Below are 19,093 nucleotides of genomic sequence, written 5' to 3'. Positions count from 1 at the left end.
TGTTGCATTCCATGCTGTGTGTAATTTGTAGAGCCAGGAAAGAGCTTTCAAACAACACCTCAGACATATTTTTGTGACTTACACTGACTGATATAATCAAGGCTGAATGTATAGTGTCCTACCCTCATATGTAAACTTTTGCTAGTCTGTTTCTCCCTTAATATTGGTGTCAGATTCACACAAATGCAGTTCTGGGGTGCTACCTTGCTACTAAACAGGCACAGCAAGTATGATTGAAATCTGTGACGGTCGGGTCCCAACGTGTTTGATTTCACGTGAAATGACCCTATATTATGAGTTCATTTTCCCTGCTGGATATAGTTTTTATTATTGGATATAGTTTTTAGGTTTTGATCAATCAACAACTTTGATAACTAATTGTTTTACATTTTTCTGCTCAATACCAATTGTTGGACCACAGAAGAAGAGGTCAGCTCAAGGTCAAGCTGTCTTTCATGTTCCTGAGCGCAACTTTGTTATACAGTCATGAGATGCAAACAAGGTCATCCTGCTCAGTTCGCCACCCGCACTGACCTCACAAGAAACTCTTGCAAGGGAGGCAGACGTAAGAGACTAGCAGGGGTGTCATACAGGGGGGTAAAGTGTGACTGAGTTACCAGGGCCCCATGCATATAGCGGGCCCACACAGTGTCTGATATATGTAGATACGGTATATAACTTGGGGGGTCCATTGTAGCTGATCGTACATAGGGCCCACAATTTGCTGCTACGCCCCTGCACACTAGGGAGGCAGACTTTAAGAAGTGAGGTAAAGGCACTTGTGCAGACCTGATGCATTACAATAGAGGTTTTGATGAATACAAAAAAAGCAGCCTGGTATTTGCCTTTTTTAAACATACTGACAGTGAGCGATGATCATGTAATTCATTACATTGTGGAGGTGGAGGATGCGGACCGGTGCGGGTGACAAAAGGTCAGCTAATTGTCACCAGGTGGTGTCCACAGTCAACACACAAAGTGCCTTATGCCATATGCCAAGAGCGACCTACGCTAACGGAGCGACGGAGGTCATTATTTCTCTATGGAGGGCACGCGACCAGAGCGAATTCGTCAGGGGCGAAGCGAACTGAGTGACCAGAGCGAATTTTAACGATAAAAAGTCAGCTAATAATATGGTAATGATGAGACACGGTTCGGCGAAAACCAATTGGAATATTCATATCTCCAAATATCCCAGGCTGTCAAGCCAGAGCCGTTACACGATTAGTTAAATCAAACATGTCAATGTCACGTCTAGAGCTAATACAGTGATTTCAAGGCGAAACTTCTTCTGCTCCCTCTAGCAGGCAGCGTAGGTCGCTCTTGGTGTGGACAAAGCATAGTGCCTTGCTGTGTGCTTAGACTGGGGAAGGGGTTTATGTGGGTCTTAACAGGTCAGCTAATAGTGACCAGGTGGTATGTCCTGTTATCGTCATCTGTCCTTGGTAAAGTGGTAAAGTGCCAACTGTCAGGTTGTTTGTCGCACCAAGCTTGTACAGCAGAGGTGGGCAAACTCAGGCCCGGGGGCCACATGCGGCCCGCTGAACAATTTCATGTGGCCCGCACAGAGCCTTTACATGACAGACAACTTTTAAATACAAAATGATGCTCACGCAACACTCTTAAAATGACTACCTAAGCTAGGGGTCTTGTAGGTTATACAGTAAACTACTGTACTGTATACATTTTAGTACATTTCAGTAGAATTTTCAGGAATTAAATGGTTAAGAAGTTATGCCAGCCTACATTATTATGTATTATTGACAGGCAAGTTGCCTGCCACATCTGGCCCTTCGGTCAATATTCTACACCCCATGTGGCCCTTGGGCCAAAATAACTGCCCACCCCTGTAGTACAGTCTAGTGCTGACAGCCAAGCAGCAATGCTGGGCTAGAAACAGAAAAGTGGTTAAAAATTCAAAGTCTTCCAAACATTTTCTTTAAGCCAGCTGATGCAGTGTGTCATAATTCATACCATGTCATTAACTGAATACAGTATTTCATATTTAGCACTCCAGCATTCATATTTTAACTGCTCACGCAACCCTTCCACAATGCTCCTGCATCTCTCTGCACAAGAGAGGGCGTCTTTCAAACAAAAAAGTGTTTCTCTTTTTGCTTTCACTCTGACCATACAAACAGGTAGGGTGGGGCAGGGTGTGGTGAGAGGGGGTGTGGCATAGTCATTTAACAGTTGCCAGGTGATGCTCCATGAACAAATAACACTCTGGAGGCCAAGACAGTTCATGTGACGTGATATTTTGTGTGACGAGTGAAACTTAATCAAATGTGTCAGGTGGGTCATCAACAATTTTTAGATATCGCCAGGTGGTGCAACCACGACTAATGCCACTCTTGTATGAATTGAATAAATGAATAAACAATTGGAAATGAATATAGCCTAGAAGCAATTAATATGAAATTAAATAAAATCAATTTTATTTCATTCATACAATAGTGGCATTACCTGTTGTTGTACAGTATCACCCTGACGTCTGCTACTAAAAAAAAACATTAATGACCTGTCCCAGGTGGCACAGGTGTTTATGTCGTTGCTCGTTTCTCAATTTTGTCTTAACTAAGAACGTGGCCTACAGTACAATACCTCTTCCTTGAGTTCGGACACACACTGTATCAGTGCCCCGAGCCGGTCCAGAACCTCCCTCTGCCCAGCCAAGGCCACGGTGCCGCCTGCATGGTGGTCGTTGCTGGTGAGGAACAGCTCCTGTGCCACTATCCTACTGGCAGCACCGCCGCTGCTGGAACTGGTGGTGCTGGTTCTGGTCCGACTCTGGTACCAGACCACGGCCAGAGTCACACCAGCTGCCCCGGCCAGTGCCCCCAGCAGCAAGCCTCGGCTGTCAGACTGAGACATCCCAGAGACCTGGAAAAGGGATCAGCCAGAAAAATAGACAAATTACGATACGGCAGAATTACCACAGAAGTGACTTTGCATTAGTCATAGGATCTGGTGGACCAGATACTTAACATGCAAAAGCCTTGTCGGTACTTGCATGAAGTCAATCTGTCTTAAATTCATGCAGTGCACTTCTGTGCTGAATACTTTGCAGGATACTCTCCTTTTCACCAATCCCAAGGGCATTATGGACAGGTCCAGATGATCCCTTGCTATCCAAAATCCTACTGTTATGAGACATGTTTCACTGCCTTCACGTAGGCTACTGACGTAATGCCATCTGATTTCACTCAGTTGTTTAGCCTACTGGCTGGTGACCAGAGTTGCCAGGCAAATTGACCTTAACTTACCTTCCGAATATGCATTGTAATTGATACGACAGGTAATAATGTTGATTGGTTGTCTGGCTAGGTAGCGAAATGCACGCACAAAAAATGAATCAAATAATCTAGCGACTGTGTGCGACGTCGATACTACGACTGTTCACTCGGGAGCTGGATTAATTTGTAGCGCGTGTCCTCTGACAAACACTGCTAATGAGATTAAACGAACCTGGCAGGTTTTGTGGTTGTATGGCAGGGCTCTGCGGTTGCTACAACGTGTGCCACGGCGCTTTTAATTCAACTATTGCCTTGATATTAAACATGACTTAATTGTGATTAACAAATGCAATGTCTAGATTGAAATCAAAGAAAATGGAATCTTGTACAAGAACCACAACTAGCTGGTGTGGCCAGGAGTGGCACTGCAGCTATGTTATCACAGCCAAGTAAATAATGAATGGGTGCCAATGGGGCTGTACCCTTCTCATAGAACTATCTGCCCGTGTGATTTTTTCCCTGGAAACAATGGAGTCGCGTTCGATAGATATGAGTAAGTGAAAGCATTTGCCGACACGTTTGCATCTTGTCAAGTGTTACATTCGTGAAAATGACCCTTATTTCAACTATAGCAATGACATAACACGTGACAATCGACTTTACGGCACTACGCCATTTGTTTTGTAGTTTTAAGTCTGACTTCAGATGTCGATGTGTTTAAAGTTATGTTAGGATTGTTGCGGACACCTGTTATTTATTGCATTTAAGGTGGTGGAAAAGCGGCATGTGTACATGGGGTAAAGGAAATGACTGCGCTCATCCTTAAGAATTTGGGCACCTTCAATTAACATGTTGGACGGCGGTGGGGGGTTTTGAGGTGTGTGACCGTAGATGTCTCTGCTAGGATCAGTCAGAGTACGTCTCTCGTCAGCTCTGGTCGTGAATAGTCGCAACGATTCCTCAGCCAGCAGGTATTAGCCGAATGCTAGCGTGTTGCAGGACAAAACTAACACGTCTTTGGGAGAACAAAGCCATGTCAGGAACCTTTAACTTCACTTCTAATACAACGTTCATGATAAGGTACAGAATGTGCACACATCTTTACAAACCAGAGAACAGAACCGTCACAAATCCCTGCTGAGCCATTTAGCCCAATAGGCTCCCATTCATCTTTTACTTGGCTGCGTTCGCCAACGGGGCTATAATGGGAGCCAATGAGAGACGCCTATCTCATAGCTTAGACAATTTCTGATTGAAATCCACAGAAAGGTCGTCCACACCTCTTCAAAAGCACGATATTCTGAATGCCAGTGTATTTTGGGTTTGAAAAATCATTCGGTTATTTTGTCACATTCGCTTCCTAAATGCCAAAAAGGGAGTAACTAGTGAAACAATTTTATACGTGTATACTACTTGGTAAAATAGGTAAAAGTACATCCTTACTGCGTTCAACAGCGCAGTCCTCAGTGAGTAAACTCTCTCAGACGTTTGACAGCTTGGTGTGCAACACTAAAAATATTCCGTCAGTGAAGCATGAGCTATCTAAGAAAAGTTCCTAGACCGCTCCTGCAAAGAAACGTTGGCCACAGACAAGCTATTTCTGAAGCCCTTCGAAGACGTTCGATACGAGAAAAATCTGAATTTTACATGGAAATAAAATAGGATTCCTGACTTTTACCCACACATTTCGTATTGGTAAATGCTCTGTGTTAAAAAAAGAAAAAAAAATGAAAAGAAAATGAGGTAGGCTGCTACACTATGATGAATAGGCCTACACACACACACACACACACACACACACACACACACACACACACAATGTAGGCCTACAGTACTATCAACTCGATGACATGACTATGACACACCAACCACACGGCAAAGAAGCAAAGTTCATATTCATCATTCATTAACCTCTCTCTGCCTCTAAGTAGCAAAACACAGACAAGGTAAATACCTCTGCAATTGGTCTTCTATTAGTCTTGTGATGTAATAAGCGCAAATGTAGGCCTACAGAAAATCTAAAATTATTAAAAATAGCAAGTCCTTTAGACCATAAATGACTCATCTGGCCTAAAGTCGCAGCTCACTCCAGCCAACAACATAGCCTACCAAATTAACTGCATTTACTTCTTCTCAACAAAATGTGAATAGCAAAATATGTCTGATGCAAAACTTCACAATAATGTAAATCAAACTTACAAAAATTGGACGGGAAACTGTGCGCTCCTCACTCCTGGCGGTTGTCACGACCAACTGAGGTGTTCTGCAGAGGAGTAGAAGTATAATCTGATCAACCTTGAACTGTGCTGTCAGTCCACATTTCACATGCCATCTCTTTCCCAACACTGTGCCACAGCACATCCATGAAGCTGGGAAATGTATTTCTCTCTCATGAATAGGCTATGACTATCCTTGTTCGTCTAGATTATTTTAATCAAAAGAGTTAAATTGGAAACATCAGTAGCCTAGGCCTACTTCTTTTTTAGCTTGAAAGGAAAGGAAAAACTAATTAATTTGCTTACAACTTAAATTGTGTTTTTTTGTAAATTTACAAATAGTGTATATTTTCTAACCACTGAGACATTTAAAAATGCATTGACCAAAATCCCTTTTCTTACCATTTAATTATGTTTCTTTTGTGAATCTAGAAATAGTGTATATTTTCTAACTAAGAGATTTAAAAATGCATTGAGGAACCCACTGAGCGAGGAAGTTGAATTTGATTTGGCTGGCTGCGTTCAGCAGAAGAAAAAAGTTAGTCTTCTGAGGCTTCAAAACAGACATAGTGGAGGATTTATAGGGTAGAAAATAAAAGAGCGAAACACACCTGACAGCATCTGAAAGCCCTTAAAGCAACATATATAGTGATCTTTACTTACTGGCTTGTCACTGGTTAACATAAAAACAGCAAAAGGACACAAGAATCTTTCAGCACGCCTAAAGTACGAGAAATTCCGTATGTTCTGTCCTCTAACCATAATCGACCTCCTTGACATGGCGGTGCCTAAGAATATGTGAAGGTGACACTCCTACATAAATTAGTCTAAAAGCTACATGAGTTAAAAAAAAAAGACACACACACACAAGATAATGAGCCACAGAAGTTAATTAAGTTAGAAGAAAATGAATTATTAGCATTTCAAATAATAATAGTAAATCTGATCCAAAGAGAGGTTAGGCCTACAGAGAAGGCAAAAGCTCCATGTGACCAACTGACTTATTCCACACCTCTGGGATGGACTGGAGTGCAGCATGCATGGACTGCCGAGGGCGAGCTACTCGGGTGTTATGTAGGGGTGCGGAACGTTGTTCATGCGAGTGGCCTGCACTTCAAATTTCTCCAAGGACCAGAAAAGTCCTCCAAGGGCCATATGAACACAAACCAGGATTTCCCCCTGCACTTTAGGCCAACATTGAAGGCAGCCACCTTTAAAACAGACCCCACCTTCACTTGGTCCCCTGAATATAACTTCATTGTATTGCAAATGTAATTTCTTAGATTCCTTTACAAAATATGGCATATTTCATGTGATCCTGCATGACATTAAATTTATATCGGGGGGCGGATAAAACGGCCTCAAGGGCCATAAACGGCCCTCAAGACATAGGATCCCCACCCCTGGTGTAAGGGGTTTGGTAAGGTAGGCTACATACTAGATGGTAGTCCATGTAAGTGGATCTTTGTATGCTAGCAGCAGGATTTTAAAATCAGCTCTGGTTTCTATACTGTAGGCAACCGGTGGAGGTAAACTAAATTTGGAGTGTGTGGTCTTTAGAGTTAGACAAAAGGCAAGAAAATAATCCCTGGCAATATTGTAATAGAGTCTTGATGAGACAGCCAGACACAGATTTATACAATAGGTGTCCTGACGAATCCTTTACATGTAGGCCTAATTGACTTTCATGGGAAATGATAGGCCTTCTTGTTACAATGTCAAAATTTTACTGTTGCGAGAGAGAAAACTAAAACCATTTAAAGGATTTGTCAGAACGCCGAAACCTGTGTCCGATTATCCCCTCATTCTATCACTTATTTCAGACTCAGAGTGGTAACAATAACACGAACATGCAGTTCCATGAGAACAGCATGTGACGATGACAATAAATTAGGCCTATATCTTCTATTCTGTTCTGTACTCTACTCTACTGTACTGTTCTGTTCTGTTCTGTGTCATTCTAAAATGCCCTGTGTTTGGGGTTCTTCCTTCCAATCCTTAGACATGAAACCACTACAGATGTCTGTACTTTGATATCTAAAAACAAGGACGACAAGAGGCCTTCCATCGTCACTACAGGTTTGTCACAATGCTATCTCCACCCCAGTTTCCCCCAGCCAGTGCCTATTGCAGGCTTTTCAACACAGAGTCAACCTATCGTAACAACCTGAACTTGGGCACTGGATACTGTGTGGTTCCCAATTTTTTTCCTTGCACACCTCCTTGTGCATTTCAATGTGGTTTGTGCACCCCTAAGCGAATGTTTTGGTGTGCTGATTGCCACTCAAGTATGGCCTTGCTGTGCAAATCACTGCACATTATGCAGAGTCATTTTGGGGAATACTAATTTCCAAGAGACCTGATGTTTGTCTGCTGTCATTACAATGGACCTTGTTGCATGACAAGTCTAGGGGTTGTAAATTACACTTCAGATGGACCCTTCCATAAAATTCACCATGCAATTAAAAACTACTTATAGCCTAATTATAATTTTCATTAATGCTGTATCAAAACACACATATCCTCCGTTGCTCTATTCAGCTTGCGCACCCCCTTGTGGCAGGCCACGTACACCCGCCCCGGGGGTGCATGCACCCCAGTTTGGGAAACCCTGAGTAGGCAAAAGAAAGTGGACCACCCACATGAAAAAACATCAGGTTTCCAGTTTAATTAGCCGCAAACCTAACTTTGCTTAAGGCCTTAATGAATTTAGCACGCTAACCCTCATTACCAGGGAAAACTTCCAAGCCTCCAAGCCAAGCATATTTGTTGGCATAAGCTCATTACATCCCATTAGTAACCCAGTTGCTTTTAGTTCTTTGTTTAAGAGGGAGCTTTTGTAGATTTAGTGGGCCTCAAGTAATTTTTACATTGCCCTTAATCTATACTGTACATCTGGTCATGAGGTTAAACCATGCGCAGGAGAGCAGTAAACAAAATGTGTGTAAAGCCTTCCATCTGACCCAAGATTTGTACTGTATAGGCCTATATAATTCAGAAATAACTCTTGTGTTGCCCATTCACAAGCGCAATTGATTGTTGATTCAGACAGTTAAACAGTGATTCCTGTATTGTAATGCTATGTACAATGTACATTTATAGTAGTGGGTAGGGAATCACTATGCACTTGAAGTATGCACTTTGCCTCTATGACTGGACTCAAGTCTGTAGTGCATTGTGTATCTTGTTAGGTGTTATGTGGTGTGTGTGCAATGTGGCAGCTTTGTGAACGTCCAAGACAAATTTCCAATAAAGAAATCTTCAATCTTGTCATGTCCAATATTCATATTAATGAACGTAAAACATAATATTTACCACCACAATGAACTTCTCTATAGACGTGAAATTGTAGGCTGTATCCTTCTATGCAGATGCAGGGACAATCCAATATTCCTATGCAGTTATTCAGCCATCCTAAGCTATCATGGACACATGCTGCCTACTGCTACTGTACAAATATTTTGCTTTTCTCCAAACACAAGAGCTATTGTTATTGTGTTGCCCCTTTTTCTCTGCCCTGGCAACTCTGAAGAGGGGAAAGGAAATCTTAAACACACACTGATCCTTTAAGTATGATGCTGGTCCTGTGGTTTGACCTCTGAAGAGGGCCTGTTTCTCCACCCCCCTTCAGGGCCTCTGAAAGCTTTGACTGGGCCCGTGACAAAGTCATCTGAAAGGTGCCCCCAACCCATACACAATGCAATGAAGACAAAATTCTGCCGCCTCCAACCCACCCACCCAACCCCCCTCCTCTTCCTGGGCCCAGAACGACTGACCCCTTTGTCTCCATCCTGTCCGCTTCCCTGCCCACCCAACTCCTCCCGCCTTTCATGCTGTCACAACACGTACTCGACGCCTTTATCTTTAGAACAATCTTTAAAAAAAAAAAAAAATCTTTACATCTCCTACCGTACCACCCAATCTCAAGCTCAAACACTGCCATACTATGACATAGCAGAGAGCGTAGCATAGCATAGCATGGGTCTTTATGAAGTGCCATTCAGAAGACGAGAAATTACCCGTAACGCTGTTTTAGGTCATGCCTTCGATTCCCTTGTAAGCAGAACGGTTTTCTTTTCTTTCTGTTTTTTTCTTCTTCTTTTTTGTTCTCCCACTTTCAAAGGGAAAAAACACATGAATAAATGGAGGTATTCTGTTTCTTTTTTGGCAGTGCTTTAGGGTACATAGTGCACCCCTGCCCTATTTCTACACCGCGCCAGAAACCATGAAGGAGGATGCGGGGGAGTTCCCACGGGCTACACACACACACACATGCGCACACACACACACACATGCGCACACACACACACACACACACACACACACACACACACACACACACACACACACACACACACACACACACACACACACAGGTACACAGGCTCATGGGTGTTCGTGGCTGACGATGGCTACGTGCCGTTTTGCTCAGTGCAGTGTACCCTGCGCTTCTCCTAGAGAACATACCATTGTTCCCACCCAGCTGCCCACAGCCTGCATGCATCCCAAGCCCATCCCATCCCATACTATCCCATCACAGCCCAGCCCATCCCACCCCATCGCTTTCCTTCCCTTTCCTTCCCATCCCCATTCCATCGCAGGCCTCGGAAACTCCCACAACATGCAGGCAGGGAGGCAGGTAGGGAGGTAGATAGGTTTGCAGGGTAGGCAGGTACGTATGTAGGCTGGCAGGTAGGCAGGTAGATAGGTTGGCAGGTAAACATATAGGTTGTCAGGCAGGCAGGCAGGCATGTAGGTAGGTACATTAGGCACGCAGGCAGGCAGGCCGGCAGACAGGCAGGCAAGTAGGTAGGTAGGCACGCAGGCAGATAGGTAGGCACACAGACAGACAGGCAGGCAGTCCACCAGCTGTGGAAGAGATCTCACCGGGCTGGCCAGCAATACCTAACCCTACCCAATCCTGCTCCCGCTCCATACCCAGGGCTGCTGACAGCTTTGGCTGGGCCCGGCAAGGAAAGGGGCCCCCCCATCCAATATATAAAATGTAATAATCTAATTCTGGGCCCCGTCTCCCCCTGGGCCTGGGACAACTGACCTGTTTGTCTCTCCCCTTGGTTTCCCTGCTAGCTCCACACCACACGCCCTGTTCATGCCCGCTAGAGGACAGATGGGCCTTGATAACAGCTGCGCAGCCAGCCGTGGCCTTGCCCGAACCGGGTCAGAGCCGTCAGATTGGGGGCCTCTGCTGTATAAGCAAACCTGCAGCCCACACACCACTGTACAGCGCAGTGGCCTCTTATCCTTGCCTTTAAAACAAAATAAAGAAAGCGTGTGTGAGGAGTGTGTGTGTGTGTGTGTGTGTGTGTGTGTGTGTGTGTGTGTGTGTGTGTGTGTGTGAGAGAGAGAGAGAGAGAGAGAGAGAGAGAGAGAGAGAGAGAGAGAGAGAGAGAGAGAGAGAGAGAGAGAGAGAGATATGCTTGCTGCAGGATACACATGCTTATTTTATGTCAATGGTCGCGTTCGAGATGTGTGCGTGCATGCGCAGTGTGAATTACGATATACGTTTTTTCACCAGAATGCATTGCAATTTCACAGAAATGCGCCGTCATGAAGGAGGCCAATTTTATGCATGGCAGGCCACCTGACGTAAGCAGACGCTTGTGCATGGTTCAATAATAACCACGTTTGCAACCCTGCATATATTTTCCTGATCATGATGAGATTTGCTTGATTTTAGAAAGGTGCGGATGAATGCTCGGCAACTAACGAGGACAGAAATAATTTGACTTCACAAGACAAAAAAAAACGCTGCTTGGAGCAGGGAGTGAAATGCTTTGCAAACAGATGGACTGATTGCACACACAATTCACGTCAGGTAGATGAGTCCCAATCAGGCCAGATTAATGACGACATGGAGGACGTCCTGTGCCAGCGCAGCCAACTAGGATAAAGTAACTGTGTAGTAGTAGCCAGGCCGTGCCCTCCTAGTGACGCAACACATTCAGCGTTGCTTCTTGTCAGGCCAAGAGCAATACAATGCTGTTTCTGAGCTCCTGAAAAATCGTTGGGAAGCATACAACCAGTTGCAAACCACGAGAGACAGGTTGACCATGTTGTTTTGGAAATGTTAATTGTTATGCTCTTGGTCAGACCAAGTCTCAAAGAGATTTGAAAGTCGATGATAATCAGGCTAGCGTAGGTGAGGAGTAGAAAATCTGTTCCCGCTATGACTCGGATGCAGAGCAAAACTAAGGGCCAGAACATACCAAGGCGGAACGGAACAGTCGCGGGACGAACGCCTTTCACACTGACAGCATCGGCGTGCGCGGCCAGTCCTGTTCAAAACCCTCCCCACAGCCAAAGCTAGCATGCCACTTTACCATTCATTTGAATGAGACACCGCCGGTTGCCGGCGTGAAAAATATGCTCGAGTTGGTGTGTAAGGACAGACAGGTTTCAATGTATTTTCACCGACGCCGGTAAAAAACGTGGCAGTTCCGTGACGCTTTACCGCCCTAGTGTGTAAGACCCCTAAGGCCATTTACACACCGGGGGGACGGTAAAGTGTCGCGGGACGGAAGCAATTTTTACCGGCGTTGGTGAAAATACATGGAAACATATCTGTCCTTACACACCAACCGGCAGTAGTCGGGCGTCAGCGGGGAGCCGGCTCGGCTCCGCGCTGCATTTGGAAAATAGAACTCAAGCACATTTTTCACGGTGTCTCATTCAAATGAATGGCAAAGTAGCACGCTAGCTTTGGCTGTGGGGGGGGGGGGGGGGGTGCTTGAACAGGACTGGCCGTGCACAACTGGCAGTGTGAAAGGCAGAGAAGAACACACCGTCTTCGCTTCTGTATAGTTCGGCCTTGGTGTGTCTGACGTCTAAGTCTCCATCCCTTCCGGATGGCTCATGGGGCCTGAAGTGGGCATGCGCACTTTGACAGTTTGATGCATTGTGGTTACTAACCAGAATGCATCAAACTGGCAAAGTGTGCATGCCCACTGCTTAGCAAAAGCAGCACTGCTTCGTCACGAACGAGCCTAATGCACTAGATTAGATTAGGCATGTTTGACGTGGTACAATGACTGTATGCGTTGATAGACAGCAATGCATTCTGAGCTGGAAATGTTTCATGATGGTTATAGAAATAGTGTTCAACCAATAGTGTTCACCAAATTCAGTCCTGCTTTGATGAACATGCGACGTGTGACATGTTGTCAAGCACCTACACCTGACGAAGACCAGACTGGTCGAAACGTTGTGTTTAATAAACTGGGAGCAGCAACAGTGTGCGGACCTTCTTTCTTCTCTTGTTAGATCGTGTTTAAGTCCGGCACCTGTTTTATCTGGATGTGTGCGCTCTCCAAAACGCTACTATGTTGTCAAACTCTCGCATGATAGAAGTGATTGCGGATGGACTGCAACCTCTGCAGTTGCTTATCTCCATTGATACTTGTTGCAAGGGTCAGCATGCAGCCTCCGTCGTGACACACCCTTGAACTGGTTGGCCAAAAGTTCACTGGCATCTGTGTAGATGCATGGTCCTACACCCCTAAATGCCACGTGCCACGTAGATCAAACTGGTGCAAGCTCATCGTCTCACTCAAATTTGTATTCGACTTTAAAGGGCAATCATGGGTAAGCAGTTAGGGCGTCAAACTTGTAGCCCAAAGGTTGCCGGTTCGAATCCTGACCCGCCAGGTTGTTGGGGGGAGTAATTAACCAGTGCTCTCCCCCATCCTCCAACATGACTGAGGTACCCTGACCATGGTACGGTCCCGCTGCACTGCTCCCTTGGGGCGCCATTGGGGCCTGCCCCCTTGCACGGGTGAGGCATAAATGCAATTTTGCTGTCTGCAGTGAGCAGTGAACACTGTCGTGTGCTGTCGAGTGCTGTGTCACAATGACAATGGAATCGGCTTTCAAATGCACTGTTAGCACCACCCACGGCACACGCGAGTGTGATGGCAAGTTCTCGCTGATGTAGTCTGCAGTCGTCAATCGACAAAATTTCAGACCCAAATGCGTCTATTGTGTCCGCTCTAGATGGGAGTGACTTCTACAGTACTCCATATTCATGTCACATGGCATCAAGTCATCACAGGAAACGCTTTTCTGCTGTGCTGCTTGTTTCTCGCTGCACTAGCGTCGAACCTCCTACATGTTGTCAGTAATCTTCCCTAATTGGCTATTTTCTAGCTGATGTAAATTGTGTGTGCATGTTTGAGAGGAAGTTAATCACTGCTTCAAGCAGGAAGTAGCATTTTTTATTTTTTGAAGTCATTTTAGATATTTCTCTCCACACTGGTTACCGAGCCTTCATCGCCACCTTTCGAAGACCATCAGATCTCGTTCGGACAAATGGTGCATGGTTGCAAACACACCTATATTTTGGAGTCTCGATGAGGGGGTTGGTTAGGCTTGGTGCATTTATTTTACAGTTGACAAGATACAAATAAAGAATAGCAAATGTTTCCATAAACATTTTGCTGCTGCATCAGTAAAATAAGCTGCATAATAAAAAATCACAAGATGGCCAGGTACGAATGAATAAGTAAGCAAGCAAGTATTGAAGGCCTACCATAACTTTAATTTATATAGTGTGGTGCTCTCAACAATGGCATAATTCACTTACTATGTGTTTGGTTAAATGTTATGTTGTGTGGTCCGTCATCTTCACTGTTGTGTGATACCTGTTATTGTTGCGGTCCCTTTAAGTGTTCCGATGACGTTTCATGTTGCCAGCTTTTCTGTCATGCGCGGCGCCATGTTTTTAGTCAGTTAAATTAAGTTATTAAACGCGACTCACAGAGTCTTAATGTGAGAAGTTGTACGGCTCGTTTCTTCGCCTTAAGGCAACTTCCACACTGGTGACCCCCGACATTTGCTCACTGGACGTATCCAGATCTACATGACCGCCAACGCTGTGTCTCTCAAGCTCCCTGAGTTCTGGGAATCCTCTCCTTCAGCCTGGTTCACTCCAACTGAGGCACAGTTTGCCTTGCGTCAGATTACCGCCGACGAAACGCAATACTACTACGTGGTGTCTGCCCTCAGAAGTTCTACGGCGTCAAGAGTGGTGAGCCTTCTTAAACATCCTCCTCTGACAAGGAAATATGAAACTCTGAAGGAAAAGTTACTGAAAACGTTCGAACTGTCTGACACTGAGAGGGCCAGTAGGCTTTTCTCTCTTCAAGGGCTCGGCGATAGCAAGCCCTCAGAGATAATGGACCGAATGCTCGATCTGCTTGGCGACAACAAGCCAGATTTCCTTTTCCTCCACCTTTTCCTGCGCCAGCTGCCTGCTCATGTGAGAGCTGCTTTGGCCAACACTGCCAGCACGGATTGCAGAGAACTGGCTGCTGAGGCTGACAAGTGTTTCCTGGCTAGTCAACAACAACCCTGCGCAGCTGCTCTCCTCCCTGCTGGTGCTGTATCTGAGGTTCTGGAGGATGATCACATGCTAGTTGCAGCAGCGGCCCCGCGTCGGCAGCAGTCTTCGGGTTTGTGCTACTACCATGCCAGGTTTGCCTCCAAGGCCAAGCAATGCCGTTCTCCATGCATCTTCAGTGGAACGGGAAACGCCAAGGCCGGCGCTCACTAGTGCACATGAAGAGCATGCCGGCAGGCTGCTCTTCATCCACGACTCCATCTCCGGCCGGCGATTCCTCTGCGACACAGGGGCACAGCGGAGTCTACTGCCTGCTTCACAGGTGGACGTGGTGGCAGACACCCACGCCCCCCCCCCCCCATGGAAGCCGCCAATGGAAGCCCTATCCGTACGTACGGCACTAGGCATGTTGAACTGTGTTTTGGAGGGCAACGCTTTAGCTGGGACTTTGTGACGGCCAAGGTTGCTGTTCCCCTCTTGGGTTCAGATTTTTTGTGCGCATATGGACTGTTAGTGGACGTTAAAAATCAGCGCTTGATCGACGCCGTCACTTCCTGTTCTTATGCCTGCACGCTCAGCGACTCTGGCGCAGCACACCTCTCCAGCCTGCTCTCTGTCACCGACAGTTTCCAACGCCTGCTCACCGAGTTCCCTGCACTCACTCAGCCCACCTTCTCCTCTTCCACGGCCAAGCACGGTGTCGAGCACCACATCGACACTACTGGCCCGCCTGTATAAGCCCGCGCTCGACGCCTCGAGCCGAACAAGTGTAGTATTGGCCAGGAAATTTTACAAATTGCGACTACGCCACCCGAGGGGGGGGTCACCTCGGGATACCCACTAACCCCCTGTTACCCCACAGATATTCACAGATCCCCAGGTTCGTGCACACTTCAAGGAGGAGACATGGGTTCAAACAAGACCAATTTTTATTAATTCTGTAAGGTCAAATTTTCATTCACTCTTCTTTTTCTTATATTTTCAATAATCCAACACAAGTAGTCACTTTACAAACTGTGAGGGTACTCCTCAAACAGGAAGGGTTACAGTTGCTTGAGCACAATACAAATGGATAACAATAATCACAATTGCTCCACTATATACTGTAACGAACTACTCAGGGCGGCTGCAACTCCACTAATATGCTAACCTGATAGCCACACTAGAGAGAAGCCTGTGCAAATGTTATGAAACTAACTGGGGGTGGGGCATAGGCTTACCGGGCAGTAGAGCGAGAGAAGAGGAAGTCCCAGAATATACACCACTCGTGAAGGAATAATAAAAAAACACAAAACACACAAAAATAATAAGATAAACACCCGTCGTGCGGCACAGCAAAGAAAGTGAAGAGGGGTCCACCACCAAGGTCTACCTGCCGGTTGCCTCGCTCCAACCACACCTGTCCAAAATATAGAAGAGGGAAAAGGGGCTTGAGACACAGGATCGAGTACAGTGTATAGGCTATGTCAATTTAGTACAGCCAACCAACCCAACAGCCAATCAAACCAACTAATAGAAAACTAGAATGGGCACTCGGTAGAGCGCAAACCTTCGCCTACGCCACTTATTTTTTTCTGGCCATCTTCAAAATGTGGGGCATAACATTCTCCAAATTTTGGTGTTAGTTTCATTTAAATCGGACCGGAATATCGTAATATAACATTTTTGGCCCAGTCTTGACCTCTTATTCAATTCAGCATGCACACGTTCTTCTGGCATATAGTGCTTGGCAAAGAAAAACGTTTTTGACCTTTTTGTGACCTTGACCTTTGACCCAATCACTCCCAAAAAGTAATCTGTTGTTCCTTGGGTCATGACCAATCATCCCACTAAATGTCATAAAAATCGGCTCAATTTACGTTTTGACCTTTTCGTGACCTTGACCTTTGACCCAATCACTCCCAAAAAGTAATTGATTGTTCCCTGGGTCATGACCAATCATCCCACTAAATTTCATAAAAATCGGCTCAATTTACGTTTTTGACCTTTTCGTGACCTTGGCCTGGACCTTTGACCTTTGACCCAATCACTCCCAAAAACTAATCGATTGTTCCTTGGGTCATGGCCAATCATCCCACTAAATTTCATAAAAATCGGCTCAGTTCTTTCTGAGTTTGACCTTTTCGTGACCTTGACCTTGACCTTTGACCCAATCACTCCCAAAAAGTAATCGATTGTTCCTTGGGTCATGACCAATCATCCCACTAAATTTCATAAAAATCGGCTCAGTTCTGACTGAGTTATACGAAGTACAAACAAACATTTTGACCTTGACCTTTGACCTTTGACCCAATCACTCCCAAAAACGAATCGCTTGTTCCTTGGGTCATGACCAATCATCCCACCAAATTTCATAAAAATCGGCTCAGTTCTGACTGAGTTATACGAAGTACATACAAACAAACATATTCACAAATAAATAAATAAATAAATACACAGCGGTCAAAACATAACCTTCGCCGACTTTGTCTTGGCGAAGGTAACAAAAAAAGAAACAAAAACCAAATAAAACAGTCTTCAGTTGAATTTGGTAAGACAACAGAAATAACACAGCAGAAACATGTGAGGGGTATGCCTCTCACGAATACCCCACGTCCACAAAATAATCACAAAATAGGGGTGTTGCACATTGCCACCTATGCAACCACAAAATAAATCAAATCAAAACTTAAACACAAAATAGCCTATGCGGTCAGCGGTGTTGCCGCGAGTGCAGGTAGTCAGCAGGTGAGAGTGCGCATTGCTGGGGGTCTGCGCTGCGTCGATAGAACCCGACCACAGTAGCCCACGACCTGTCGCGCCAGTGGAAAGCAGTAACCCAAAAGGGGACTATGTTCCCAAACAGAGCAGCAGCCTGTGATGCCGCGGAGTCACCCTAGTTGCTGGTCACTCCCCGCCCTGTAAACATGGGGTATAACAATTAGGCCGACGGATACAGCAATTTTAACAATAGGGATTACCAGCATCATGTATAGGCTACATACCGAGTGGTTATACTGCGCACGTAGCCTCAATCTGAATCGTGATGGCGCAAAGATCTCCGTAGCAGAAGCTAAAAATAATTAAGACAGAGTTTGACCCATATTCACAGGTAACAAAGCGGCCTACTGTCAGCGTAATAAAAAAGATCACTTATCCTACCTTGCACACGCTTCGCGCACTACTCGGAGGACTTCAGTGCTCCAGCCACAAGCCGAGCCACGAGCAATTACAGCAGGAGAGACTGCACGACAGGAGAGCGCACATTAGAGGCAAATCGGAGAACCCTCCCCAAATGCAAGGCCCTATAGTGAAACGAATGCTCCTTACCTGTACGAGTCAACGCACTCGCTTACAGCGAGAAGCACCAGCTAGAGTGTCCTCCCCGACATCAACAACACAACCCCCGGTCAGTGGTGGAACGGAAGGAAGCGAAAGGGCTTCCGTGTCTCACTGCAGTCTAATTATGGAAAGTTGGAGTCCGCCTCGTAATCAAGCAGACCCGCTCCTCCAATCAATGCAAATTTCGGGAAATGGGTGATAGAATGCAATTCCACCCGCTACATTCTACCCCCACTTTTTAAGTCGTCGCCCCGACCGACCAATGGGGCAATTTTCACACAGGGGCGTTACTTGTTGACGGCTGGGGTGCTTGCTCATCCACCTGGGTCACTACAGTCTTGGGAAGATGGTGGGGGTTGGAATGATGACCCGCAGTGCACCGAGTTGTCCGGCGCAGCACTGGAGAAAGCGGCACCACAGTACTCTCCCCTGCCACAGGAGAGTTTAAACGAGGTGCCGCTGCCAAGGCAGGAGGTCCCTGCGGCACCATGGAGCGATCATCAGAGCACGGCTCTGGGGAACCTGAAGCTTCACCTGGAGAGAGCGACAAGATATCCTCCTGGGGGGTAGCCCCACCTGAGACCACAGGGGCCCTGTCGGGAGGAGTACCGGGGTTCGGCGTAGGGTGAAGTGGAGCTGCCTCAGAAGACAACAAGAAATCTTCCTCACTCGGGGGATCCTCCTCGGGTGTACCAGCAGCTGAAGCCATCGGAGGCCTATCCAGGGGTGCAGAAAAGGCGCAAGGAATTTGTGCCTTCAATGAGTCCCTATGAACAGTCCGCGACTTCTGCAAGTTGTCTTGTGGGGCAATCGTGTAGACAGCCCCACCCTGGTCTGGTGCTTTAAGCACTTGGTACACCACAGAGCTCCAAATGTCTTGAATCTTATGCCGCCCACGGGCACTATGGTCTCGGAGATAAACCAATTGTCCAACTTGCAATGGGGCCTCACGGACTCGTTGGTCA

At 46.0% G+C, this 19,093-nt stretch overlaps 1 protein-coding gene and 1 long non-coding RNA gene across 3 annotated transcripts in view; both read right to left on the bottom strand.

The window, feature by feature from the left end:
* The window catches only part of LOC134440807 (regulator of microtubule dynamics protein 2), a 77,567-nt gene extending 72,078 nt beyond the window's left edge, over nucleotides 1-5,489 (bottom strand). The window contains exons 1-2 of one of the 2 annotated variants that reach the window (XM_063190950.1): nucleotides 5,436-5,489; nucleotides 2,605-2,883 (exon numbers count right to left, since the gene is read on the bottom strand). In XM_063190950.1, the coding sequence (XP_063047020.1) occupies nucleotides 2,605-2,874 (270 nt within the window). In that variant the 5' untranslated portion in view covers nucleotides 2,875-2,883; nucleotides 5,436-5,489. Of the gene's footprint in view, nucleotides 1-2,604; nucleotides 2,884-4,679; nucleotides 4,733-5,435 lie in introns of those variants that run through there. The other variant, XM_063190949.1, reaches the window with a different exon arrangement.
* Nucleotides 5,490-17,338: 11,849 nt separating this feature from the next.
* LOC134440810 (uncharacterized) lies at nucleotides 17,339-18,242 on the bottom strand. Its single transcript, XR_010033030.1, has 4 exons — nucleotides 18,117-18,242; nucleotides 17,949-18,030; nucleotides 17,792-17,859; nucleotides 17,339-17,705 (listed from the first exon to the last, which is right to left on the bottom strand). It is a non-coding gene; the product is annotated as an uncharacterized LOC134440810 (long non-coding RNA).
* Nucleotides 18,243-19,093: the final 851 nt, after the last annotated feature.

Source organism: Engraulis encrasicolus, chromosome 24 (assembly GCF_034702125.1).
Source record: "Engraulis encrasicolus isolate BLACKSEA-1 chromosome 24, IST_EnEncr_1.0, whole genome shotgun sequence".
Taxonomy (NCBI): Eukaryota; Metazoa; Chordata; class Actinopteri; order Clupeiformes; family Engraulidae; genus Engraulis; species Engraulis encrasicolus.
Note: the sequence above shows the minus strand (reverse complement) of the source record. Positions and strands in the feature narration are given on the sequence as shown.